General features: G+C 43.2%; 1 protein-coding gene across 1 annotated transcript in view; it reads right to left on the bottom strand.

The window, feature by feature from the left end:
- The window catches only part of LOC139367826 (calpain-1 catalytic subunit-like), a gene marked incomplete at its 5' end in the record, with an annotated part of 46,769 nt that overhangs the window by 4,910 nt on the left and 15,456 nt on the right, over window positions 1-26,403 (bottom strand). Inside the window, 17 exons of the mRNA XM_071106165.1 lie at window positions 722-786; window positions 967-1,024; window positions 1,240-1,305; window positions 1,555-1,594; window positions 1,854-2,065; window positions 2,351-2,362; window positions 2,516-2,685; window positions 7,750-7,910; window positions 9,203-9,277; window positions 9,473-9,558; window positions 9,753-9,836; window positions 10,174-10,342; window positions 11,698-11,831; window positions 12,922-13,040; window positions 18,966-19,035; window positions 25,050-25,196; window positions 25,444-25,537. Coding sequence (XP_070962266.1) covers window positions 722-786; window positions 967-1,024; window positions 1,240-1,305; window positions 1,555-1,594; window positions 1,854-2,065; window positions 2,351-2,362; window positions 2,516-2,685; window positions 7,750-7,910; window positions 9,203-9,277; window positions 9,473-9,558; window positions 9,753-9,836; window positions 10,174-10,342; window positions 11,698-11,831; window positions 12,922-13,040; window positions 18,966-19,035; window positions 25,050-25,196; window positions 25,444-25,537 — 1,762 coding nt within the window. The remainder of the gene's footprint in view (window positions 1-721; window positions 787-966; window positions 1,025-1,239; window positions 1,306-1,554; window positions 1,595-1,853; window positions 2,066-2,350; window positions 2,363-2,515; window positions 2,686-7,749; window positions 7,911-9,202; window positions 9,278-9,472; window positions 9,559-9,752; window positions 9,837-10,173; window positions 10,343-11,697; window positions 11,832-12,921; window positions 13,041-18,965; window positions 19,036-25,049; window positions 25,197-25,443; window positions 25,538-26,403) is intronic.

Raw genomic sequence — 26,403 nt, 5'->3', positions numbered from 1 at the left:
CATAAAGGGAGCCGATTCGCCAGAGGGCTGTCAAATCTAAAGGGTTCTCAAGCCTATAGGGTCTTGAGAGACCACTGGTCAATACCGACAGCATAAAGGGAGCTGATTCGCCAGAGGGCTGTCAAATCTAAAGGGTTCTCAAGCCTATAGGGTCTTGAGAGACCACTGGTCAATACCGACAGCATAAAGGGAGCTGATTCGCCAGAGGGCTGTCAAATCTAAAGGGTTCTCAAGCCTATAGGGTCTTGAGAGACCACTGGTCAATACCGACAGCATAAAGGGAGCTGATTCGCCAGAGGGCTGTCAAATCTAAAGGGTTCTCAAGCCTATAGGGTCTTGAGAGACCACTGGTCAATACCGACAGCATAAAGGGAGCCGATTCGCCAGAGGGCTGTCAAATCTAAAGGGTTCTCAAGCCTATAGGGTCTTGAGAGACCACTGGTCAATACCGACAGCATAAAGGGAGCTGATTCGCCAGAGGGCTGTCAAATCTAAAGGGTTCTCAAGCCTATAGGGTCTTGAGAGACCACTGGTCAATACCGACAGCATAAAGGGAGCTGATTCGCCAGAGGGCTGTCAAATCTAAAGGGTTCTCAAGCCTATAGGGTCTTGAGAGACCACTGGCCAATCCCAACTCTTTAGAAATAACAAAGGGGAGGGCGAGTCCTGTCCAGAGTACGGGTGTGTGGGGGGGGGGGGGGGGACAGCGTGAAAAGGATACATCCATGAGGCTGACCATGGTCCTACAGGACTCCATACTGAAGCCGTCTGTCTTCAGGTCTTCGTCTGAAATCAAACAACAAAACAGTCAAACTGATGATCTGAGTCTTCCCACAGCAGAACCCACAAGGCTACCTCCTGTCCTCCTGAGAAGGGGGACATACACTAATGGTGGGACTGGGTTTGGGGTTTGGGCTATCAGGAAATGTATGTGGGTTCACACCAAAGGAAAACCGCTGTACTCACGTCTAGTCACTACTCTGTTCAGGATGGTCCTAAGCTCGCGGACAGAAATCTCCATGTCCTAAAACACAGAAGGGCGATTGAGGGGGGGGAAAAAACAAATCTTAGACATAGCGTAGGTTTAGAAACATCGCTAAGGTCCAACCTTTAAACAATCTTGGAACAAATTAGTTCTAGAATATTTGTTATCTGAATTAGACATAGCATTGCTGATAATCCTACGATGGACATCTCTAACTCAGCCAACAAGCCAACAAGCCAATAAAGGAAACCCACCTCTCCTGCCAGCTGAGAAAACATAGATTTGAATGAGTCTTCGATGTCATCTTCACTGATGTCATCCTACAAGAGAACAGGGGAACACAAATACAAAACATCAGGCTGTGATATTACATTCCAACCATTTAATCAGAAGGTCAGGATGTACAATATAAAACCATAGTAACAGGCAAGACAGCTACATTGTCGACATTAGTCTTATGTTCTACCCATAGTAGTTATGGTAGTGACTGTTCTATTCATAGTAGTTATGGTAGTGACTGTTCTATTCATAGTAGTTATGGTAGTGAGTGACAATACAGGAAATCCCACCTCATCTTCCAGATCTGCTGAGATTTCATCATCTAACTCTCTGGGATGAGAAAACAGACACAATGAAAATATACACACACACCTAGCACACACACACACCTAGCACACACACACACACACACACAGACACAGACACAGACACACAGACACACACACACACACACACACACACACACACACACACACACACAGACACAGACACACACACACACACGCACACAGAGGCATGGTGACCCACACATTAAGTATTTTTTTTAAGCCATACGTCATGAATTACAGGATCACACGCACACACTTACTCTGTCTCAGACTGTTTCTCAGTGAAGACTCGCAGGACGAAGTCGGCCTCCTGGCCAGACTCGAAGGTGGAGGGGACGATGAGGTATTCTCCTGGAGGCAGACGGAGACGGTTGCTGACCTCTCTCAGGTTGACGAAGGTCTCCGAGCGAGCGCAGGATGAATGGGTCAGGAAGAAGTCCTTCTTTAAGTGCACGTTCTGACAGCCCCTGTACTGGATAGAAAATATATGTCTTCAACTACATACTGAATGTTGAAGCCCAGTTTACCTGATACAGGTTAAGTCCTAGACCCCCCCCCCCCCCCCACCTAATTAAAAATGCTTCTTAGTCCAAGATTAGGCTCAACCTGTGTCTGGGAAACTGGCCCATATTCATGTAGATGAGTGCCATTTAAAAAGGAAGAATGCATCTGTAACCATACCCGAGTTGGCTCATTCTCACAATGCCCAAAAGACATGAGCCTAAATGTCCAGCTGTGGGAACAAAATGATTTATACCTCTTCTGGAATCTGTACAAACAGAAGAATACAATAGGAGAAACATTAAAGTATGAAAACTATGAATTTCTGTGATAAGCAAAGTAGTGAGTGTGTAGCAGCGTCGCCCCCCCCCCCCCACCCAGACATGTTAGGCTGTCGACTCCTTAGAAGCTCGTTTCTCACCTCGTAGATGGCGAACCCGATGGTGTGCATGTCCTGACCCTGTTTCCGGTACCTCCTTCTGTCCTTCTGCATCAGAGCCACCAGGAAGCTACAAGCCACCTCTTCATCCTCGGGGTCGTCGTCCTCCTCTAGCAGAGTGATCTTATACTGGGGGTTGATCCAGAACGTGTCTGGAGGAACACAGAGATAAGACAGAGTTATACTGGGGGGTTTGATCCAGAACGTGTCTGGAGGAACACAGAGATAAGACAGAGTTATACTGGGGGGGTTTGATCCAGAACGTGTCTGGAGGAACCCAGAGATAAGACAGAGTTATACTGGGAGGTTGATCCAGAACGTGTCTGGAGGAACCCAGAGATAAGACAGAGTTATACTGGGGGGTTGATCCAGAACGTGTCTGGAGTAACACAGAGATAAGACAGAGTAATACTGGGGGTTGATGCTGTTCAACACAGAGATAAGACAGAGTTATACTGGGGGGGTTGATCCAGAACGTGTCTGGAGGAACACAGAGATAAGACAGAGTTATACTGGGAGTTGATCTAGAACGTGTCTAGAGTAACACAGAGATAAGACAGAGTTATACTGGGGGGTTGATCCAGAACGTGTCTGGAGGAACACAGAGATAAGACAGAGTTATACTGGGGGGTTGATCCAGAACGTGTCTGGAGGAACCCAGAGATAAGACAGAGTTATACTGGGGGGTTGATGCTGAACATCACAGAGATAAGACAGAGTTATACTGGGGGGTTGATCTAGAACATGTCTGGACAATAGAGGAGCAGGCATTAAGGTAATCCATACAACCAAAGTGTTATATATATCCCATCTGGTCAAATCAAATCACATTTTTATTTGTTGAATGCGCAGAATACAACAAGTGTAGACTTTACCGTGAAATGCTTACTTACAAGCCTTTAACCAACAGTGTAGAGTTAAAAAGTAAGAACAATTAGTTAAATTTAAAAAATAATGAAATAGTAACACAATAAAATAACAATAATGAGACTATATACACAGAGTACCGGTACCGAGTCAATGTGCAGGGGTACGAGGTAGTCAAGACAGTCGAAGTAGTCGAGGCAGTAGAGGCAGTCGAGGGTAGTCACTGTTGTCGAGGTAACATGTGAATGTGTAGCTGTTGTAAATGCTCTGTGGTGATTTTCCTGAAAACACTAACACATAAAATAGGATCTTAGCTCCTACTCTAAATGTTCATGTTGACTGTGACCCACTGGGATGGTTCCTGTTCTGGACTGTAAACGCTCTATGTAAGATGTTTCTATGACACTAGGAAGGTTCTGGCTGTGCTGTATCTGTACCATGGTGTAAATGTTGATGTTCTGGTATTTTCTAAACTATGCGTTCTGGTTTGTAAATAATGTACTAGTAAACTGTTTAACTCACTGGGGTGGTTCCCACAGCCCTCGGTCGTACTGACCCTCCATCCTACACATTCTGTGCTGTACTGTCAAAGCTCTAGAATGTAGGTGTTCTGGAAGTGGTTCTGTGACTCACTGGGGTGGTTCCCACAGCCCTCGGTCGTACTGACCCTCCATCCTACACATTCTGCACTGCCCCTGTACTGTCAAAGCTCTAGAATGTAGGTGTTCTGGAATGTTGGTTCTGGAATGTTGGTTCTGGAATGTTGGTTCTGTGACTCACTGGGGTATTTAGTGTACTGTACCCTAAATTAAGTCTGGGTAGTAGTACCAGTCTCTTTAACTAACAGTTCACTCCTAGCCACACCCTTTCCCCCCAGCTCAGAAGACGTGGTTATCGATGATGGCAGTTCTGCAGTATGAGAGGTTAACGTTCTGCAGTATGAGGTGTTAACGTTCTGCAGTATGAAGGTGTTAACGTTCTGCAGTATGAGGGTGTTAACGTTCTGCAGTATGAGGGTGTTAACGTTCTGCAGTATGAAGGTGTTAACGTTCTGCAGTATGAGGGTGTTAACGTTCTGCAGTATGAGGGTGTTAACGTTCTGCAGTATGAGGTGTTAACGTTCTGCAGTATGAGGTGTTAACGTTCTGCAGTATGAGGTGTTAACGTTCGGCAGTATGAAGGTGTTAACGTTCTGCAGTATGAGGTGTTAACGTTCTGCAGTATGAGGTGTTAACGTTCGGCAGTATGAGGTGTTAACGTTCTGCAGTATGAGGTGTTAACGTTCTGCAGTATGAGGTGTTAACGTTCTGCAGTATGAGGTGTTAACGTTCTGCAGTATGAGGTGTTAACGTTCTGCAGTATGAGGTGTTAACGTTCTGCAGTATGAGGTGTTAACGTTCTGCAGTATGAGGGTGTTAACGTTCTGCAGTATGAGGTGTTAACGTTCTGCAGTATGAGGTGTTAACGTTCTGCAGTATGAGGTGTTAACGTTCGGCAGTATGAGGTGTTAACGTTCTGCAGTATGAGGTGTTAACGTTCTGCAGTATGAGGTGTTAACGTTCTGCAGTATGAGGTATTAACGTTCTGCAGTATGAGGGTGTAAACGTTCTGCAGTATGAAGGTGTTAACGTTCTGCAGTATGAGGTATTAACGTTCTGCAGTATGAGGCGTTAACGTTCTGCAGTATGAGGGTGTTAACGTTCTGCAGTATGAGGGTGTTAACGTTCTGCAGTATGAGGGTGTTAACGTTCTGCAGTATGAGGGTGTTAACGTTCTGCAGTATGAAGGTGTTAACGTTCTGCAGTATGAGGTGTTAATTAACGTTCTGCAGTATGAGGGTGTTAACGTTCTGCAGTATGAGAGGTTAACGTTCTGCAGTATGAGGGTGTTAACGTTCTGCAGTATGAGGGTGTTAACGTTCTGCAGTATGAGGTGTTAATTAACGTTCTGCAGTATGAGGGTGTTAACGTTCTGCAGTATGAGGTGTTAACGTTCTGCAGTATGAGGGTGTTAACGTTCTGCAGTATGAGGTGTTAACGTTCTGCAGTATGAGGTGTTAACGTTCTGCAGTATGAAGGTGTTAGCGTTCTGCAGTATGAGGTGTTAACGTTCTGCAGTATGAGGGTGTTAACGTTCTGCAGTATGAGGGTGTTAACGTTCTGCAGTATGAGGTGTTAACGTTCTGCAGTATGAGGTGTTAACGTTCTGCAGTATGAGGTGTTAACGTTCGGCAGTATGAAGGTGTTAACGTTCTGCAGTATGAGGTGTTAACGTTCTGCAGTATGAGGTGTTAACGTTCGGCAGTATGAGGTGTTAACGTTCTGCAGTATGAGGTGTTAACGTTCTGCAGTATGAGGTGTTAACGTTCTGCAGTATGAGGTGTTAACGTTCTGCAGTATGAGGGTGTTAACGTTCTGCAGTATGAGGTGTTAACGTTCTGCAGTATGAGGTGTTAACGTTCTGCAGTATGAGGGTGTTAACGTTCTGCAGTATGAGGTGTTAACGTTCTGCAGTATGAGGGTGTTAACGTTCTGCAGTATGAGGTGTTAACGTTCGGCAGTATGAGGTGTTAACGTTCGGCAGTATGAGGTGTTAACGTTCTGCAGTATGAGGTGTTAACGTTCTGCAGTATGAGGTATTAACGTTCTGCAGTATGAGGGTGTAAACGTTCTGCAGTATGAAGGTGTTAACGTTCTGCAGTATGAGGTGTTAATTAACGTTCTGCAGTATGAGGGTGTTAACGTTCTGCAGTATGAGGGTGTTAACGTTCTGCAGTATGAGGGTGTTAACGTTCTGCAGTATGAGGGTGTTAACGTTCTGCAGTATGAGGGTGTTAACGTTCTGCAGTATGAAGGTGTTAACGTTCTGCAGTATGAGGTGTTAATTAACGTTCTGCAGTATGAGGGTGTTAACGTTCTGCAGTATGAGAGGTTAACGTTCTGCAGTATGAGGGTGTTAACGTTCTGCAGTATGAGGGTGTTAACGTTCTGCAGTATGAGGTGTTAATTAACGTTCTGCAGTATGAGGGTGTTAACGTTCTGCAGTATGAGGTGTTAACGTTCTGCAGTATGAGGGTGTTAACGTTCTGCAGTATGAGGTGTTAACGTTCTGCAGTATGAGGTGTTAACGTTCTGCAGTATGAAGGTGTTAGCGTTCTGCAGTATGAGGTGTTAACGTTCTGCAGTATGAGGGTGTTAACGTTCTGCAGTATGAGGGTGTTAACGTTCTGCAGTATGAGGGTGTTGACGTTCTGCAGTATGAGGTGTTAACGTTCTGCAGTATGAGGTGTTAACGTTCTGCAGTATGAGGGTGTTAACGTTCTGCAGTATGAGGTGTTAACGTTCTGCAGTATGAGGTGTTAACGTTCTGCAGTATGAGGTGTTTCTGCAGTATGAGGGCGTTAACGTTCTGCATTATGAGGTGTTAACGTTCTGCAGTATGAGGGTGTTAACGTTCTGCAGTATGAGGTCCCCGGCTATACTCCCTCTTCCCCACATGCCCTTGTATTCTACTGTAAACGTTCTGCAGTATGAGGGTGTTAACGTTCTGCAGTATGAGGTGTTAACGTTCTGCAGTATGAGGTGTTAACGTTCTGCAGTAGGAGGGTGTTAACGTTCTGCAGTATGAGGTCCCCGGCTATACTCCCTCTTCCCCACATGCCCTTGTATTCTACTGTAAACGTTCTGCAGTATGAGGGTGTTAACGTTCTGCAGTATGAGGTGTTAACGTTCTGTAGTATGAGGTGTTAATGTTCTGCAGTATGAGGGTGTTAACGTTCTGCAGTATGAGGTCCCCGCTCTTGTATTCTACTGTAAACGTTCTGCAGTATGAGGGTGTTAACGTTCTGCAGTATGAGGGTGTTAACGTTCTGCAGTATGAGGGTGTTAACGTTCTGCAGTATGAGGGTGTTAACATGCGTTCTGCAGTATGAGGTGTTAACGTTCTGCAGTATGAGGGTGTTAACGTTCTGCAGTATGAGGGTGTTAACGTTCTGCAGTATGAGGGTGTTAACGTTCTGCAGTATGAGGGTGTTAACGTTCTGCAATATGAGGGTGTTAACGTTCTGCAGTATGAGGTGTTAATTAACGTTCTGCAGTATGAGGGTGTTAACGTTCTGCAGTATGAGGTGTTAACGTTCTGCAGTATGAGGGTGTTAACGTTCTGCAGTATGAGGGTGTTAACGTTCTGCAGTATGAGGGTGTTAACGTTCTGCAATATGAGGGTGTTAACGTTCTGCAGTATGAGGGTGTTAACGTTCTGCAGTATGAGGGTGTTAACGTTGTAATGTAATACTGTGATGTAAATATTCTATGTGTTCTTGAAGATATGTTAGATGTTCTATGACTCACTGGGGTGGTTACGGCAACCCCCGGCGGTACTCCCCCGTCTCCACATGCCGTGGAACTTGATGGTGTTCCAGTGGCTGAGGCCGTCCTCACTGAGAGCGTCCGCTGTCAGGTTGCAGATCTCCAGGCGGGAAAACTGCCTCAGGAACTCCTGGAACGACATCCTACAGACAGGGGAGATTAGTGTGATTTAAAAAGGATGTGGACACCGGCTCGTCCAACATCTCATTCCAGAATCATGGGTATTAATATGGAGTTGGTCCCTCTGCTGCTATAACAGCCTCCACTCTTCTGGGAAGGCTTTCCACTAGATGTTGGAACATTACCGTGGGGAACATTAACATTAGGGTGATTCAATGGGGTTGAGGTCAGGGCTCTGTGCAGGCCAGTCAAGTTCTTCCACTCCGATCTCGACAAACCATTTCTGTATGGACTTCGCTTTGTGCACGGGGGCATTGTCATGTTGAAACAGGAAAGGGCCTTCCCCAAACTGTTGCCACAAAGTTGGAAACACAGACTCGTTTAAAATGTCATTGTATGTTCTAGCGTTAAGATTTCCCTTCACTGGAACTAAGGGGCCCAAACCATGAAAAACAGCCCCAGATCATTATTCCTAATCCACCGTTACAGTCGGCGCTATGCATTGGGGCAGGTAGCGTTCTCCTGGCATCCGCCAAACCAAGATTTGTCAGTTGGACTGCCAGATGGTGAAGTGTGATTCATCACTCCAGAGAACGTGTTTCCACTGCTCCAGAGTCCAATGGCGTCGAGCTTCACACCACTCCAGCCGATGCTTGGCATTTAGCATGGTGATCTTAGGCTTGTGTGCTGCTGCTCAGCCATGGAAACCCATTTCATGAAGCTCCTGACGAACAGTTATTGTGCTGACTTTGCTTCCAGAGGCAGTTTGGAACTCGGTGGTGAGTGTTGCAACCGAGGACAGACAATTTTTATGCGCTACGTGCTTCAGCACTCGGCGCTCCCGTTCGGTGAGCTTGTGTGGCCCACCACTGCGGGGCTGAGCCATTGTTGCTCCTAGACGTTTCCACTTCACAATAACAGCACTTACAGTTGACCGGGGGAAGCTCTAGCAGGGCAGACATTTCACAAACTGACTTCTTGGAAAGGTGGTATCCTATGATGGTGCCACGTTGAAAGTCACTGAGCTCTTCAGTAAGGCTTCTACTGCCAATGTGTGTCTATGGAGATTGCATGGCTGTGTGCTCGATTTTATACACCTGTCAGCAACGGTGTGGCTGAAATAGCCGAATCCACTAATTTGAAGGTGTCTCCAATTTTGTATATTTAGTGTATATGATATTTTCATCACAATGGCAGCTGAAGATTTAGATAAAGCTGACCGGCACATGAAGGCTTCTGGGTTCTGAGATTACAGAACACCAGGGTCATTTTAAACAACTGAGAACTCAGCATGTAATCACGCTCTTCATCCTACCAGAACTCTCCGTCCTCCATCTTTAGATGCAGGTCCTCTCTCTCAGATGGGTCCAACTCATCCCACTCAGGAGAACTGGACACAGACGGGGAGACAAGAACAGAGCAATAGTATACTGAGAAACAGAATCTACTACAACCTACGACAGAAACTTTATGAATGTGTAAGTAAAAGTCGAGTTTTGTGGTGAAACTGGGGTTTAGTACTAGGTCAGGTGTGTTAATATGTTGGTTGTGAATGTGGACCTAGTAGTGGTTCTGTAATGCTCACTTGTCACTCCAGGCGCCAGTCCACTCCACCTGTCCCCAGGGGTTCCTCACCCTGATCAGCCTCTCCCCCTGACCCTGGTAGTCCACCTGGAGCAGAACAGAATCACACATATCACGCAGTACAACAATAAAAACCCAGTCTACATAGAAACACTAACATTAAAAAACAGAGACCAGGGAGACCAGGGTTCCAAAGCAGGGTCTGAAGACCCAGATATACTGGGGTCAGACCCAGGTGAAACCAGGCTTCCTAGTTTATTCTATTTACGGGCTTAACCTACCTTCTTCAGGCCGGTGACTGAGTAAGCATGACCTTTCACTAGTTTCTTGAACGTGACAGACTCCATGTCTAAGGCACTGGTGATCTGTAGTCACAAAATATAGTCAGAAGAATACAAGACCCATGATGCATCTGAATCAGCATTATTTGATATAAGGATGTATTGACTACAATGTTAATGTTATAAATTATAAAGTTCATGATTACGCTCTTCAAAAAGTAGGTACATTAAACTATACCCAGTGCTGTATTCATGAGGCACCAAAACGGAAGAAAACGGACAGAAATAGGGAGGGACTACCTTGAGTTGTCCAATAACAACCGCTTGAATTTGTTTTCTGTTGAAAAACATTTTAAATTGATGTGCCCTAATGAATGAGACCCTGGTGTTTTTGACAGGACCAGAGGAGCAGGGGACTCACGTCGATGGAGCAGCCCAGCAAGGAGCCTCTGTCCAGGGCTTTGCCGATGATCCTGTACAGGTCCCGTGGAGCCTTACGGAGCTCGTACATCTCAGACACACCGCCGGTGAAGTCCTCAAAGCCTTCTGTGGTGCTGCCTCCAGACAGAGCCTCGTAGGAACCATTCAACCTGACAGTGACAGTAGAAACACATAAATGCAGGGATATACACAGTGACAGTAGAAACACATAAATGCAGGGATATACACACGTCACATTCAGTGAGCTCCAAAAGTATTGGGACCTATTTGTTGTTGTTTCGGCTCTGTGCTCCAGTTATTTGGATTTTAAATGATACAATGGCTATGAGGTTAAAGTGCAGACTGTCAGCTTTAATTTGAAGGTATTTTCATCCATATCGGGTGAACCGTTTAGAAATTATAGCACTTACATAGTCCAAAAGTATTGGGACAAATTGACTCATACTGTACAGTATGTCTACACAAGTAGTCAACATTTTTGTATTTGGTCCCATTTTCCTAGCACCCAATGATTACATTAATGTGGACACTACCACGATTACGGACAATCCTGAATGAATTGTGAATAATGATAAGTCACAAAGTTACAGACACACAAATATCATACCCCCCCAAAATGCTAACCTCTAACCATTACAATAACAAGGGAGGTTAGCATTTTTTTGGGGGGGTATGATATTTGTGTGTCTGTAACTTTCTGACTATATAAAATGCTAACCTCCCCTGTTATTATAATGGTGAGAGGTTATGGTAGAGACATTAAGATTCAATTATATGTCAACAGCTCTGGTGGACCTTCCTGCAGTCAGAATGCCAATTGCACGCTCCCTCAAAACTTGAGACATCTGTGGCATTGTGTTGTGTGACAAAACTGCACATTTTAGAGTGGCCTTTTATTGTGCCCAGCACAAGGTGCACCTGTGTAATGATTATGCTGTTTAAACTGCTTCTTGATATGCCACACCTGTCAGGTGGATGGATTATCTTGGCAAAGGAGAAAATGCTCACTAACAGGAATGTAAAGAAATTTGTACACAACGTTTGAGAGAAATACGATTTTTTTGTACATTTGGAAAATTGCTGGGATCTTTTACTTCAGCTCATGAAGTCATGGGACCAACACTTTACATGTTGCATTTACATTTCTGTTCAGTATGCTTTCATACACATATTTTCTCCCAATACTTCCCCTAAAATGGAGGGGACTAGGTACAAAAAGTGCTGTAATTTCTAAACGGTTCCCCCGATATGGATGAAAATACCCTCAAATTAAAGCTGACAGTCTGCTCTTTAACCTCATAGTCATTGTATGATGTCAGTACAGAGCCGGTCACTGTCCCAATACTTGTGGAGCTCACTGTAGATGTATACATGATTAAGTCTATATTGCAGAGAGAGTGTTAATATGATCGACACACACACACATAGGCCCTGATTAAAAGTAGTGCACTAAATAGAGAATGAGGTGCCATTTGGGACGTAGACCAGGCCTTCGTTGACATACTTGGCGTAAGCCTTCTCCAGCAGGGCGCTCCAGAACTCATTTCCCTCGGCTGAGTGAACGAACATGATCTCTCCATTCTTCGTTGGCAGCCGGTCGTCAATCACCACGTCCACCCACTCACCAAACTGCCAGAACTGAAGAGGACCACAACAGACAACATTCCATAGAATGTCTCAACGTGTCACAAAGAGAGTGAATCACATGGCAGAACATGGAGAAAGCATACTGGACACTACAACCGTCTCTAAACCTAGAAACAATCTAACTTCCACCGGTGTAAAGTAGGCGTAAAACAAGTCCCCTATGACAGAAATAAAAGGGGAAATTCACTAAGGATTCACAGAACCTCTATACCAGGTGGTGTCAGAGGAAGACCCTAAAAATTGTCAAAGACTCCAGCCACCCTAGTCATAGACTGTTCTATCTGCTAACGCACGGCAAGCGGTACAGGAGTGGCAGGTCTAGGTCCTGAAAAAGGGGAAAAAAGTTCCAACCTCGCTCTGTGGTGGTATGTAGACGGCTACAAAAAAATACAGATGAAAACTCTCTGGGTAAATAGTGTGATCTACAGCTTATCATAAGATACTCAACCTCGGGCAAGCAAATCTTTAAGACTTCCTTAGATATCGTGCTGTTTACATAAATGCCTTTGCCTCCGCTGTAACGAAATATGTCTCCCTCTGACGAGGAGTATGACAGATCGGACCAATGTGCAGCGTGGTAAGTGTTCGTCATTTTTAATGAAAAGACACTGAACACGAAAATACAAAATAACAAAGAGAAAGAACGAAACGAAATCGAAACACTTCTGTCTGGTGAACACACAGAAAACAATCACCCACAACTCAAGTGGGAAAAACCGGCTGCCTAAGTATGGTTCTCAATCAGAGACAACGAACGACACCTGCCTCTGATTGAGAACCATACCAGGCCAAACACATAAATACTACATAGAAAAAAGAACATAGACTACCCACCCCAACTCACGCCCTGACCAAACTAACACAAAGAGATAATAAAGGAACTAAGGTCAGAACGTGTCTTACCAGACGCTGCTGTTCCGTCTTGCTGATACAGTGTATAACCCGCCAGCCGTATGTTCTTAATGTCGTCCTCGACTCGGTGAAGCATAAAATATTATAGTTTTTAATGTCCCGTTGGTAGGATATACGTGCAGCAGCCCTACCCATCGGCGCCATCACGCGTGTGCGTGCGTAGTCATACCTGAAAGTGGAAGATCCCAGCATAGTCCTCTTGGAAGGACTGACCATGAGGGACCACTCGGTGGAGCAGCCTCTCATTGAGGGTTAGAGAGGCTATGGCTGCTAGGAGCCAGCAATCACCTGATGGAGGGAGAGAGAGAGAGGGGAGAAAGAGAGGGGAGTGAGAGAGAGGGGAGAAAGAGAGGGGAGAAAGAGAGGGGAGTGAGAGAGAGAGAGAGGAGAGAAAGAGGGGCGGGAGGGAGGGAGGGAGGGTAAGACAGATAGACAGAGAGAGAGATTGTTGCAATTATTTAACTAGAATGTCCAGCAGGTGGAGTGTGTACCAGGGTGTGCTTGTGTATGGATGTCAGCCAGGGCCCACCCAGCTCTGGTCGAGGGCCCACCCAGCTCTGGTCGAGGGCCCACCCAGTTCTGGCCCAGGGCCCACCCAGCTCTGGTCGAGGGCCCACCCAGCTCTGGTCCAGGGCCCACCCAGTTCTGGTCCAGGGCCCACCCAGATCTGGTCGAGGGCCCACCCAGCTCTGGTCCAGGGCCCACCCAGATCTGGTCCAGGGCGTTAGTATGGCGGTAGTCCCTCTAGGAAGAAAGCTGCACTAACAACCAAGTACTACCGTTACTACCTACTATTACCTACTGTGCTGCCCCATTGTTCAACTTCGTTCTATGGAAGAGAATTTTCCACATTCACTTGAACATGATGAAAGGGGGAAATTGTTTGGTGTTTGATTTCTTGAGCCAGCTACCAGAGTACAGCACTTTACTTTAATGGATGCAAATTAGACAGGCCTCACAGTGATGACTGAGGTCTGTAAAAGCATGTTGTAAATATGGATGGAAGCAAGGCAAAGATCTGGATGAGATATTATATGGCTGTGGTGGGTGGCACTATCACTGATAGGAGAGGGGGAGAACACGGCACTATCACTGAGAGGAGAGGGAGAGAAGACGGCACTATCACTGAGAGGAGAGGGGGAGAAGATGGCACTATCACTGAGAGGAGAGGGGGAGAAGATGGCACTATCACTGAGAGGAGAGGGGGAGAACACGGCACTATCACTGAGAGGAGAGGGAGAGAAGGCACTATCACTGAGAGGAGAGGGGGAGAAGACGGCACTATCACTGAGAGGAGGATAAGACGGCACTATCACAGAGGAGAGGGGGAGAAGACGGTGCTATCACTGAGAGGAGGAGAAGACGGCACTATTACTGAGAGGAGGGAGACGGCACTATCACTTAGAGGAGAGGGGGAGAAGACGGCACTATCACTGGGAGAAGAGGGGGAGAAGACGGCACTATCACTGAGAGGAGGAGAAGACGACACTATTACTAAGAGGGAGGGGGAGAAGACGGCACTATCACTGGGAGAAGAGGGGGAGAAGACGGCACTATCACTGAGAGGAGGAGAAGACGACACTATTACTAAGAGGGAGGGGGAGAAGACGGCACTATCACTTAGAGGAGAGGGGGAGAAGACGGCACTATCACTAAGAGATAAGACGTAAAGTAAAAAAAAATTGAATCAATCAAAAAGCAACACAATAAACTAACAATAGCGAGACTATATAAAGGGGTTACTGGTGCCGAGTCAATGTGGATTCTATATTCAGGGGTTACTGGTACCGAGTCAATGTGCGAGGGTACAGGTTAGTCGAGGTCATTTGTAAAGTGACTGTTGTCATGACTGTCCTGACCAGGTCAGGTTACAGGAGACGACAACCCTACAGATTATCTCTCAACGCCAACAGAGGAGGAGAGATCTAGGGGTTTAAAGATGTTGGGGGGGGGTTTGGGGGGTTTATGACCCCTCACGCCCCTGGTAAATCTCAGGCCACAGACACATTCTTTTGTCCTGTTACTATGGAGACCCAGCCTCAGAACATTAAACATGAAATAAAGGGACTTTGGAACAATGGTTTCCGTCAGCCACAATGGTAGTCATGACGATAGATGGAATATGAATATCTATGTCATTTGGTGGTCATGACGATAGATGGAATATGAAAATGTATGTCATTTTTGTTTTGTTATTAAAGGTTAATAGATGACGTTATTACGAAAACATTGTAATGTGAAGAGTTTTCCTAGTATATGTTTGATGTTTATACATTGTATGGAAAATATCCAAATCAAAGAGAATGTTTTGGGGAAGATGAAATGTTAAGTTAGTTGTCTAAAATTGGATTTGAATAAAATCTAGACCTTGCCTCATTAATTTGGTACGCCCAGGGTATAAAACCTGTGAGTATAGAATTTACAGGGAGACTATGTGACCCAAGCTGCAGCCACGGTCTAAAAAGTCAACGAACCCAGAATGCAACGCAAGTTTGAGGACAAATAACTCCTTTTCTACCCAAGCTACGGATGAGTAGCTGTGTCTAAGCGGGTGAATTCAAGTCGAACCACCTAGCCTCCATCTCCCATCGAATCGTGGTATCTAAAGGGTTTAATTAATTAATTAATTAATTAATTCCTAATTCCTTCTTCCTCCTCAGAAGACCCCTTCCAGAGAAAAGGGTGAGGGAACAGACTCCTAAGCCAAAAAGGACACTGACATCGGGAGGACTCTCAGAGAGGTGCGCCGGAGTAGTGCGTCATCGAACAGCTGAAGGCCTACGCAGAGAATCCTCGGAGATCATCCCCACGTAATTACATTGTTATATTCTGACCCATAAGAGCGGCAGTTTGGGGCAAGGCTAGGGTTAGAATAAGCATACCTGACAAATTCACCCAAGTGTATATTTCTCTCGAGTACCTTCTTTTCTCTCTCTCTCTTTGAAATCCTCATTGTAGGTAACACACGCCATAGTGTGTTGGCCCGTTATACTAAGTTCTAATCAATAGCCTATAATGTGTTTTGTCTATGTGTATCTTTTATCATAATTTTAGCTTTTTAGTAAATAAATATTCAACTAATATTGGTGTGGTACGATCTCATTGGTGAGACCCGGGTCCGAACTCATTGGTGAGACCCGGGTCCGAACTCATTGGTGAGACCCGGGTACGAACTCATTGGTGAGACCCGGGTCCGAACTCATTGGTGAGACCCGGGTTCGAACTCATTGGTGAGACACCGGGTCCGAACTCATTGGTGAGACACCGGGTCCGTGCAGATTCACGGGCTATACGACGTTCAGAACGAGATTGGTAGAGGCAACTGGTTAATTAGCGGCTGTTGTAAAATCAATATTTTGATATCCTTTGAGTTAATTTGAGAAATAGAAACTCAAAAAAAAAACGAGTTTTCCCATGGTGCCCCAGGTTAATGAGTTAACAGGTTAATGAGTTAACAGGTTAACAGGTTAATGAGTTAACAGGTTAATGAGTTAATAATTGCTTGATTCAGTTGATTCAGTTAATCACGCAATTAGAAACAGTCGTCACATTAACTAAAACAACGTCACGACACTGTGCATAGATAATAAACACCGAGTAGCATCAGTGTAAAAAACTGTGGGGGGGGGGGAGAAGACGGCAAGATTATGTGGTTGTCTTACCAAGCTACCTTAAGTTGAATGCACTGACTTAGTTACTGGATAAGAGCGTCTGCCATTAAAACCATCAAAATGTAAATGTGATTAAGGTTATCCTTTCATCTTGTACAAGTCAAGAACGAGGCTGGACTGTTGGGGTTATAGCAAAGAGCCTTTCAGCTAGTAGGCTATTAGAAGTGTTTAAAGATGTCCCCTTACCTCTTTTAACTTCAAGTAGAGCTGGGACGGTTAAAACCATTACAACCTCTTGTAGCAGACATTCTGCTGATACAGTAAGGTTCATGATGATAAGTAGCCTATACTGGAGAAATGTCAAGTTTGAAATTAAAACAATATGCTAATATGGGTGATAGTTAATGAGACAAACTAGTAGTAAGTTAGTAGTTTAAAAGATAATAAAATAAAAACTGTGGTGCACATTAATATGATAAAATATAATTATATTTATTGTTATTGTATCAACTCAGGCAATTTACGGATTTATGGATTTTTGTCCGTGTCGCCCAGCTCTAACTTCTAGTGGTATCTATTTAGCTAGACAATCACCCCATAGCAACATAATGTCACGCCCTGACCTTAGAGAGCCTTTTAAGGTCTCTATTTGGTTTGCTCAGGGTGTGATTTGGTTTTGTTTTTCTATGATTTTGTGTTTCTATGTTTTGGCCGGGTATGGTTCTCAATCAGGGACAGCTGTCTATCGTTGTCTCTGATTGGGAACCATACTTAGGTAGCCCTTTTTCCCTCGTTTCTTTGTGGGAAGTTGTCTTGGTTCATGGCACATAGCCTTTAGCTTCATAGTTGGTTTTGTATGGTTTATTGTTTTTGTCGACATCTTTTTCAAATAAAAATAATATGTACGCTCACCACGCTGCACCTTGGTCCTCCTCCTTCAACAGCCGTGGCACATAAACACCCCATAGCAACATAAACACCCCATAGCAACAAACACCTCAAAGCAACATAAACACCCCCATAGCAACATAAACACACCATAGCAACATAAACACCCCCATAGCAACCTAAACACCCCCATAGCAACATAAACACCACAAAGCAACATAAACACCCCCATAGCAACATAAACACCCCCAAAGCAACATAAACACCCCATAGCAACATAAACACCCCCATAGCAACATAACCACCCCCATAGCAACATAAACACCCCATAGCAACACAAACACACCCATAGCAACACAAACACACCCATAGCAACATAAACACCCCCATAGCAACATAAACACCCCATAGCAACCATTTGTTGCTATGGGGTGTTTATGTTGCTATGGGGGTGTTCATCACTGCTCTAGAGGAGATCTGCATGGAGGAATGGGCCAAAATACCAGCAACAGTGTGTGAAAACCTTGTGAAGACTTACAGAAAATGTTTGAGCTCTGTCATTGCCAACAAAGGGTATATAACAAAGTATTGAGATAAACTTTTGTTATTGAGCAAATACTTATTTTCCACCATAATTTGCAAATAAATTCATTAAAAATCCTACAATGTGATTTTCTGAATTTTTTTCTCTCATTTTGTCTGTCATAGTTGAAGTGTACCTATGATGAAAATTACAGGCCTCTCTCATCTTTTTAAGTGGGAGAACTTGCACAATTGGTGGCTGACTAAACTTTTTTGCCCCACCGTAAACACCCCATAGCAACATAAACACCCCCATAGCAACATAAACACCCCATAGCAACATAAACACCCCCATAGCAACATAAACACCCCATAGCAACATAAACACCCCATGGCAACATAAACACCCCATAGCAACATAAACACCCCATAGCAACATAAAGCACATAAACACCCCATAGCAACCATTTGTTTTGCCGGCAATCCTGTATTTATTAGCCATTCACAAGGTCTCCATCTTCAGACAGGAACAGGTGACTTTTACTGGAAGGTCAATCTATTGAGGGATGAAGCTGACCCGAGGTGGACCGGGCTATGGACTGTGACGTGAACGGGGGAAAAGCAATGAGGGAGGGAGGAGCGCCCTGCTCAAATAGAACAGTAATCTGTACCGCTCGGCCATGTTGTCAACAAGGCAGCATGGTGCATCATTCAGAAACATACAACATATATTTTCCATAAAATAAATGTTTGAATTTTAATTCGGGAAGGCCGATAAAGCGTTTTTATCAAAAGCAATTCCTTTTGCATGTGAAAACACAGAATCCTATTGTGCCCATGTCCAATCAGAACTCACGTAGAGCTCCCTGGCCAATCAGAACTCACCCAGAGGAAGTCTCTGTCCAATCAGAACTCACGTAGAGCTCCCAGGCCAATCAGAACTCAGTGAGCTTGTTCCTGGCAAATCAGAACTCACCCAGAGGTAGTCCCTGTCCAATCAGAACTTACGTAGAGCTCCCTGGCCAATCAGAACTCAGTGAGCTTGTTCCTGGCCAATCACAACTCACCCAGAGGTAGTCCCTGGCCAATCAGAACTCACCCAGAGGTAGTCCATGTCAAATCCGAACTCACGTAGAGCTCCCTGGCTAATCAGAACTCATCGAGAGCTTGTCCCTGGCCAATCATAACTCACCTAGAGCTCCCTGGCAGATGTCTGTTCTGGTAGCTCCTCCCAGGATGAACTGAGGGTCATCTGTCAGCTCCTGGAGGGAAGGAAAGGGGAGGATTACATTAGACTATAGCAAGAGTTACAGTATAGTAACAGTACAGACTGTTAGGGAGAGGGACTGCTCAGCAAACAGACATTCTTGGGTTGTCATTTTCCTGTGTGAGTATCAACTTCATTTACAATACATTACAGGTATAACATTTATTCTCTGTCTATTTCTATAACTGATGCTTCTAGTTGTTCAGACAGCTGAGCATATCTGGCACTTGAGTGATTCAAGAACATAATATGTAACTCAGGTAAACAAGTAGCAAATCTAGGAAGTGGTCAGAGGAAACCTGGTCAACAGCTGCACTGATTGGTTTTTATTGGACTGAGAGGTTCCTTCCTCTTCCTGTCTCTACTTGTCCCATACTGCCAGTCTGTCCCACATGCCAGCCATACAACAAGTGCAGGAGTAGGGTGTGACAGGCATGCAGCATGTGGGCTAGACTATCTAGCTGTCTTTACAACAACATGGATCAACCTAAATTAGATTTGAATGTGAATTGCCCTGTGCTTGAATGGTAACAGGTGCAGGGCGTGACAGTGTCCGTGTAGTAGACAGCATCCAAACTGTGATGTAACACGGGTACATTTTGCTCTGAAAACCTCTCCATCCCCGTAGGGTTTTCAGCGGTTAACTTCGGTGGGCTCTGTGTAAACTACAATTCCGATACTGTTAAGAAAAGTTTAGAAACGATTAGACACGTTAATCATCATCGCTTGGCAAAACAGTTTGAAGCACATGCTGATTTGCCCTCTTATCTTTCATATCAGCGAGAAAGAATCTTTCAAATGAAAATGATTCACTTCTTGTAGCAGACAGCTGACCAACTACACTCACTTCCTGCCCAGGTAGCTTAGACACAGGTGTTCAGAGGACGCTAGATAGATAATTAGCACATGTGGTCGCCCCTCTCTCTCTCTCTCCCTCTCTCAAAAAGGGAAAATAAATAAACATAACTATTGGGTTGTATTTATAATGGTGTTTGTTCTTCACTGGTTGCCCTTTTCTTGTGGCAATAGGTCACAAATATTGCTGCTGTGATATTGGCACACTGTGGTATTTCACCCAGTAGATATGGGAGTTTATCAAAATTGGGTGTATTTTCTAATTATTTGTGGGTCTGTGTAATCTGAGGGAAATATGTGTCTCTAATATGGTCATACATTGGGCAGGAGGTTTAGGAAGTGCAGGTCAGTATCCACCTCATTTTGTGGGCAGTGAGCACATAGCCTGTCTTCTCTTGAGAGCTAGGTCTGCCTACGGCGGCCTTTCTCAATAGCAAGGCTATGCTCACTGAGTCTGTACATAGTCAAAGCTTTCCTTAAGTTTGGGTCAGTCACAGTGGTCAGGTATTCTGTCACTGTGTACTCTCTGTTTAGGGCCAAATAGCATTCTAGTTTGCTCTGTTTTTATGTTAATTCTTTCCAATGTGTCAAGTAATTGTCTTTTTGTTTTCTCATGATTTGGTTGGGTCTAATTGTGTTGCTGGTTGGGTCTAATTGTGTTGCTCTCTCTCTCTCTCTCTCTCTCTCTCTCTCTCTCTGTCTCTCTCTATCCCTCTCCCTCCTCCTCTCTCTCTCTCTCTCTCTCCCTCTCTCTCTATCCCTCTCTCTCTCTCTATCCCTCTCTCCCTCTCTATCCCTCTCTCTATCCCTCTCTCTCTCTCTATCCCTCCCTCTCTCTATCCCCCTCTCTCTCGCTCTCTCTCTATCCCTCTCTCTCTCTATCCCTCTCTCTCTCTATCCCTCTCTCTCTCTATCCCTCTCTCTCTTTCTTTCACTCCCTCTCTCTATCCCCCCCTCTCTCTCTCTCTCTCTCTCTCTCTCTCTCTCTCTCTCTCAAATTCAAATTCAAATTCAAGCTGCTTTATTGGCATGAAAAACATTGTGTCAATATTGCCAAAGCACCAATGTATACAATATACATTGTAACAAAATTGTAAATGATAGCAAATAATAATATAAAATGGTAGTAAATAATAATACAAAAATAAATACAATAAAATGGTAACAGTCTACAGTAAACATTAATAATTATAGTAATAACAATAATAGTAATAATAAGTAAGTTACTGTTTACTATGCAGATGTTATTATTCAGTGTCCCTCAGGCTATGGCAGGAAAATACATATTTGGCTGCAAGAGGAGCCATTGCTCCTTCGCCCATGAGTATTCTTAGTTTTTCCTCTGGGTTCAATTTGTAAAAATGTGGAATATATGTAGTCATTTCTGTGAATAATGAATCTCTTTGTGAGGAATATTTATCACAGTAAAGGAGAAAGTGCATCTCTGTCTCTACCTCCCCTGTCATGCAGTGACCACATACACGCTCCTCTTTGGGTAGCCATGTCTTTTTATGCCTGCCGGTTTCTATTGCCAATCGGTGGTCACTCAGCCTGTACTTGGTAAGGATCTGTCTCTGCTTCGTATCTCTGACAGAGTAGAGATAATCAGCCAATTCATATTCTCTGTTTAGGGTCAGATAGCAATTTAGTCGGCTTTGGGATTTTGTTTCGTTTTTCCAGTATTGTAAGTATGATTCCTTTGATTGGTTCATGATTTTGTTTATTGGAATTCTTTCTTTTGAAGCAGTGCTGGTGTCAGCTTGATTGGTGAGGTCCAACACCAGCTGACTGAGAGGGCTCGTTTCTGGGCTCAGCTCTTGGGCTTGAAGTGCTTTAAATTGCAGACTCGAATTTGGACTTGAATTTAGATGTAGCCAAAATTTTAATGATCTTTTCTGTATTTTCATTATTACTGGAAAACGGCCCAATTCTGCCCTACATGCATTAGTTGGTGTATTTCTCTGGACTTGTAGAATTTTCCGACAGAATTCTGCATGTAGGGTTTCAATTGGATGTTTGTCCCACATTTTAAAATCCAGTTTATTGAGTGGCCCCCAAACCTCACTTCCATAAAGTGCTATTGGTAGGATTACACTGTCAAATATTTTAGTCCAAATTCTAATTGGGATGTTGATTTTGAATAATTTCATTTTTATTGCATACATTGCTCTGCGGGCTTTTTCTTTGAGTGCCTTCACTGCCATATTAAAGTTTCCCGATGCAGATATGGTCAGACCAAGGTAGGTGTAATTTTTTGTGTGTTCAATTAAGGTGTTGTTCAGGGTGAATTTACATTTTTGTTTCTGACATCTGTTTTTTTTTTGGAAAATCATGATTTTAGTTTTTTGGAAATTTACTGCCAGGGCCCAATTATGGCAATATTGCTCCAGAATATTAATGTTTTGTTGAAGACCTTCTTTGGTTGGTGATAGAAGTACCAAGTCATCAGCATATAGCAGGTATTTCACCTCTGTGTCAAATAGTGTGAGTCCTGGGGCTGGAGATTGGTCCAACATGTCTGCTAATTCATTGATATAAATGTTGAAAAGATTTGGACTCAAATTGCAGCCTTGTCTCACACCTCGACATTGTGAAAAAAATTATGTTCTTTGGTTTTTGATTTTTATTGCACACTTATTTTCTGTGTACATACATTTTATTAAGTCATACACCTTACCACCAAGCCCACTTTGTAGAATTTTGTAGAATAGCCCTTCGTGCCAAATCGAATCAAATGCTTTTTTAAAGTCAATAAAGCAAGCAAAGATTTTGCCCTCTTTTTTTTGGTGGACGTGTTTATTAATTAGTGTGTGTAAGGTGTATATATGGTCAGTAGTGCGATGGTTAGGGAGAAAGCCAATTTGACATTTACTTATTACATTTTTTTCTTGAAGAAAGGTTTGAATTCTTGAATTCAAAATGCTACAGAAAATCTTTCCCAAGTTACTGTTGACGCAAATTCCCCTGTAATTATTGGGGTCTGATTTGTCTCCACTTTTGTGGATAGGGGAGATGAGCCCCTGGTTCCAGACATCAGGGAAGCAGCCAGAAGTTAAAACCATGTTGAACAATTTAAGCACAGCATTTTGCAACTCAGGTGTGCTGTTTTTCAGCATTTCATTTCTGATGTTGTCTACACCACAAGCCTTTTTTGATTTAATAGATTTTAGCTTTTCATTTAGTTCTTGTTGGGTTATTGGGTAATCTAATGGATTTTGGTTGTTTTTAATGACTGATTCCAGGATGTTAAATTTTTCTTTAATTTCTAATTGGTTCTGGTTTAAGTCTTTTTGTGGGATGTTTTTGTATAGATTATCAAAGTAAGTTTTCCAAATTCCTACATCTTGTATGGCTAATTCTTGTGGCTTTGTTGTGCTTAAATTGTTCCACATGTCCCAGAACTGATTTTGGTCAATTGCGTTTTCAATTTCATCAAGTGTCTTGTTGGTATAATTCAATTTCTTGCATTTCAGTGTTTGTTTATACTGTTTCAGAGTTTCAAAGTATTCATATCGTAGCTCTGGGTTGTTTTGCTGCTTATGTTTTTTGTTTGACATTTGTCTTAGGTGTTTTCTAATTGTTTTACATTCATTATCAAACCATTTGTCAGAAACATTTTGATTTTTGCTTCTGATGTTGCATTGCTTTGGTTTTCTCAAATTTGCTTTCGATGCTGCTTTTTGGAATATGCAGTTGATGTTTTGGGTAGCTGAATTGACACCATCTTTATTGTTTTGGTACTGTGAGTTATTGAAAAACTGTATAGAGTTCATCATTTCATTTGAGTTCAATGTTTCAATGAATGCCTCTGCACTGTTTGGAGCCCATCTGAACGATTGGTTTATGTTGTAAAGTTTATTGGGCTGTTTTTTTGAATGAATATTGCCAGTTAATTTCTTCAGAAACACGTTGATCTGACTGTGATCTGACAATGGTGTCTGTGGTCTGACAGTGAATGCACTAATGGAGGAGGGGTCAATGTCAGTGATGGCATAATCGACTACACTTGTCCCAAGAGCTGAGCAGTAAGTAAACTGACCTAAAGAGTCCCCTCTGATTCTACCATTAAGCATGTACAGGCCTAAGGCTCGACAGAGATGTACTAACTCTTTTCCATTTTTGTTCAGTATTTGGTCAGGACTGTTTCTATTATTTATAATAGGGCTACTGTACAAGGAGGGGTGTCCAAATATGTGGTGGTTACCTCCCGCATCAGTGTAGTCAGGCTCAGAACCTGTTCTTGCATTGAAATCTCCACAAAGAAGCACTTTACCCTGCGCCTGAAATGTAATGATTTCTGTCTGGAGATTGTCAAAAAACTGATCATCATAATATGATGAATCTGAAGGAGGAGCATAAGCTGCACATATGTATACATCATTGTCACAATAGATTGTACCTTTGTTAAGTTTTAGCCAAATGTGAGTGGTACCTTTTTTCATTTCATTCAGTGCTAAGTCCTGCTTATGCCAAATGATGATTCCACCTGAGTCTCGGCCCCGTTTAACATTTTTATGTTTGATTGATGGTAGTAAACTTTCTCTATAGCCTGAGGGACACTGAGTATCTATGTCTCCACGACACCATGTTTCCAGTAGGATTATGATGTCCTGTCCCTTGATGTTTTTAATCAATTCTGGATTAGTTGTTTTATAACCAAAATGTGAAGAGTATAGGCCCTGGATATTCCAAGAGCTGATAGTTAATGATCTCATTTATAATAAGTGATATTCACTGGTTTGAGTAAAGTACATCGAAAAAAATAAATAAATAAAATACTATATATATATATATATATACATATATACACACATATACATATACATATACATACACATACACATACACATACACACATACATACACACACACACACACACATACATACATACATATATGTATATATACATATACATACACATACACATACATACATATACATACATACACATACATATACACACATACACACATACATACATACATACACACACACGCGCACACACACACACACACACACACACACCATTACATATAATTAATTATTATAATACCGGTGTCAATACATTTAGGAATATTTGTAAACAAATTAATAAGAATGGAATCTCTCTCTCTCTCTCTCTCTCTATCCCTCTCTCTCCTCCTCTCTCTCACCGTGGGTCTCATCCATTCCACGTCCCTGGTCTTGGCGGAGAAGGGGGCCAGTTCCTTGAAGCCCAAAGAGGGAGGCTCGGCTAGGAAGGAGGGGTCCTGGAACAGACACCCCGTCTCCAGACACTCCTGCCTCAAAGCCTCATAGTCCTGGTTGAATGAATTCAATAAACATAACACACATTGTTTATCAATATGTGCATTAAACAGATCTTGAATGATTAAACAGGTATTTCCAAAGTGGTCCTCGATGGTAAATAAATAACATAAAATAATCTGTCCCAAATGACACCCTAATCCCTATGGGCCCTGGACAAATGTAGTGCACTAAATAGGGAATAGGGCTCCATTTGGGGCACAAGGTTACAAAATAAAACAATTAAACAAACAAACTGACCTGCTCAAGGAAGGGTACGGCGTGGTCGTTGGAGCCCATTCCCTCAGCTCGCAGTCTGCTGGTGGCTATGCTAGCAGAGATTCCCCCTGACATTCTGACACGGGACAGGACATACAGTGAGTTCCAAAAGTATTGGGACTGTGACCCATTTTTTGGGGGGGGGTTTGGCTCTGTTCTCTATCACTTTGGATTGGAAATGATACAATGACAAAAGTGCAGGACTGTCAGCTTTAATTTGAGGGTATTTTCATCCATATCAGGTGAACCGTTTAGAAATTACAGCACTCTTTGTACATAGTCCCCCCTCCCATTTTAGGGGAACAAAAGTTCACTTATATTTGTATTAAAGTATACAGAAGTTTAGTATTTGGTCCCATTTTCCTAGCACACAATGATTATATTAATGTTGAAGCTACCATTATTACAGATAATTCTGAATGAATCGTGAATAATGATGAGTCAGAAAGTTACAGACGCACAAATATCATACCCCCCCAAAATGCTAACATCCCCTTTTATTGTAATGGTGAGGGGTTAGCATGTCTTGGGGGTATGATATAAAATGCTAACAACCCCTGTTATTGTAATGGTGGGAGGTTAGCATGTCTTGGGGGTATGATATAAAATGCTAACCTTCCCAGTTAATGTAATGGTGAGAGGTTTGCATGTCTTGGGGGTATGATATAAAATGCTAACCTCCCCTGTTATTGTAATGGTGAGAGATTTGCATGTCTTGGGGGTATGATATAAAATGCTAACCTCCCCTGTTATTGTAATGGTGAGAGGTTAGCATGTCTTGGGGGTATGATATAAAATGCTAACCTCCCCTGTTATTGTAATGGTGAGAGGTTAGCATTTTGGGGTATGATATTTGTGCGTCTATAACTTTCTCACTCATCATTATTCTTGATTCATTCAGGATTATCCGTAATCATGGTAGAATCAACATTAATGTAGAAG

This window comes from Oncorhynchus clarkii, chromosome 16 (genome assembly GCF_045791955.1).
Source record: "Oncorhynchus clarkii lewisi isolate Uvic-CL-2024 chromosome 16, UVic_Ocla_1.0, whole genome shotgun sequence".
In the NCBI taxonomy this organism is placed as follows: domain Eukaryota; kingdom Metazoa; phylum Chordata; class Actinopteri; order Salmoniformes; family Salmonidae; genus Oncorhynchus; species Oncorhynchus clarkii.
This window is presented reverse-complemented; position numbering and strand designations above follow the sequence as displayed.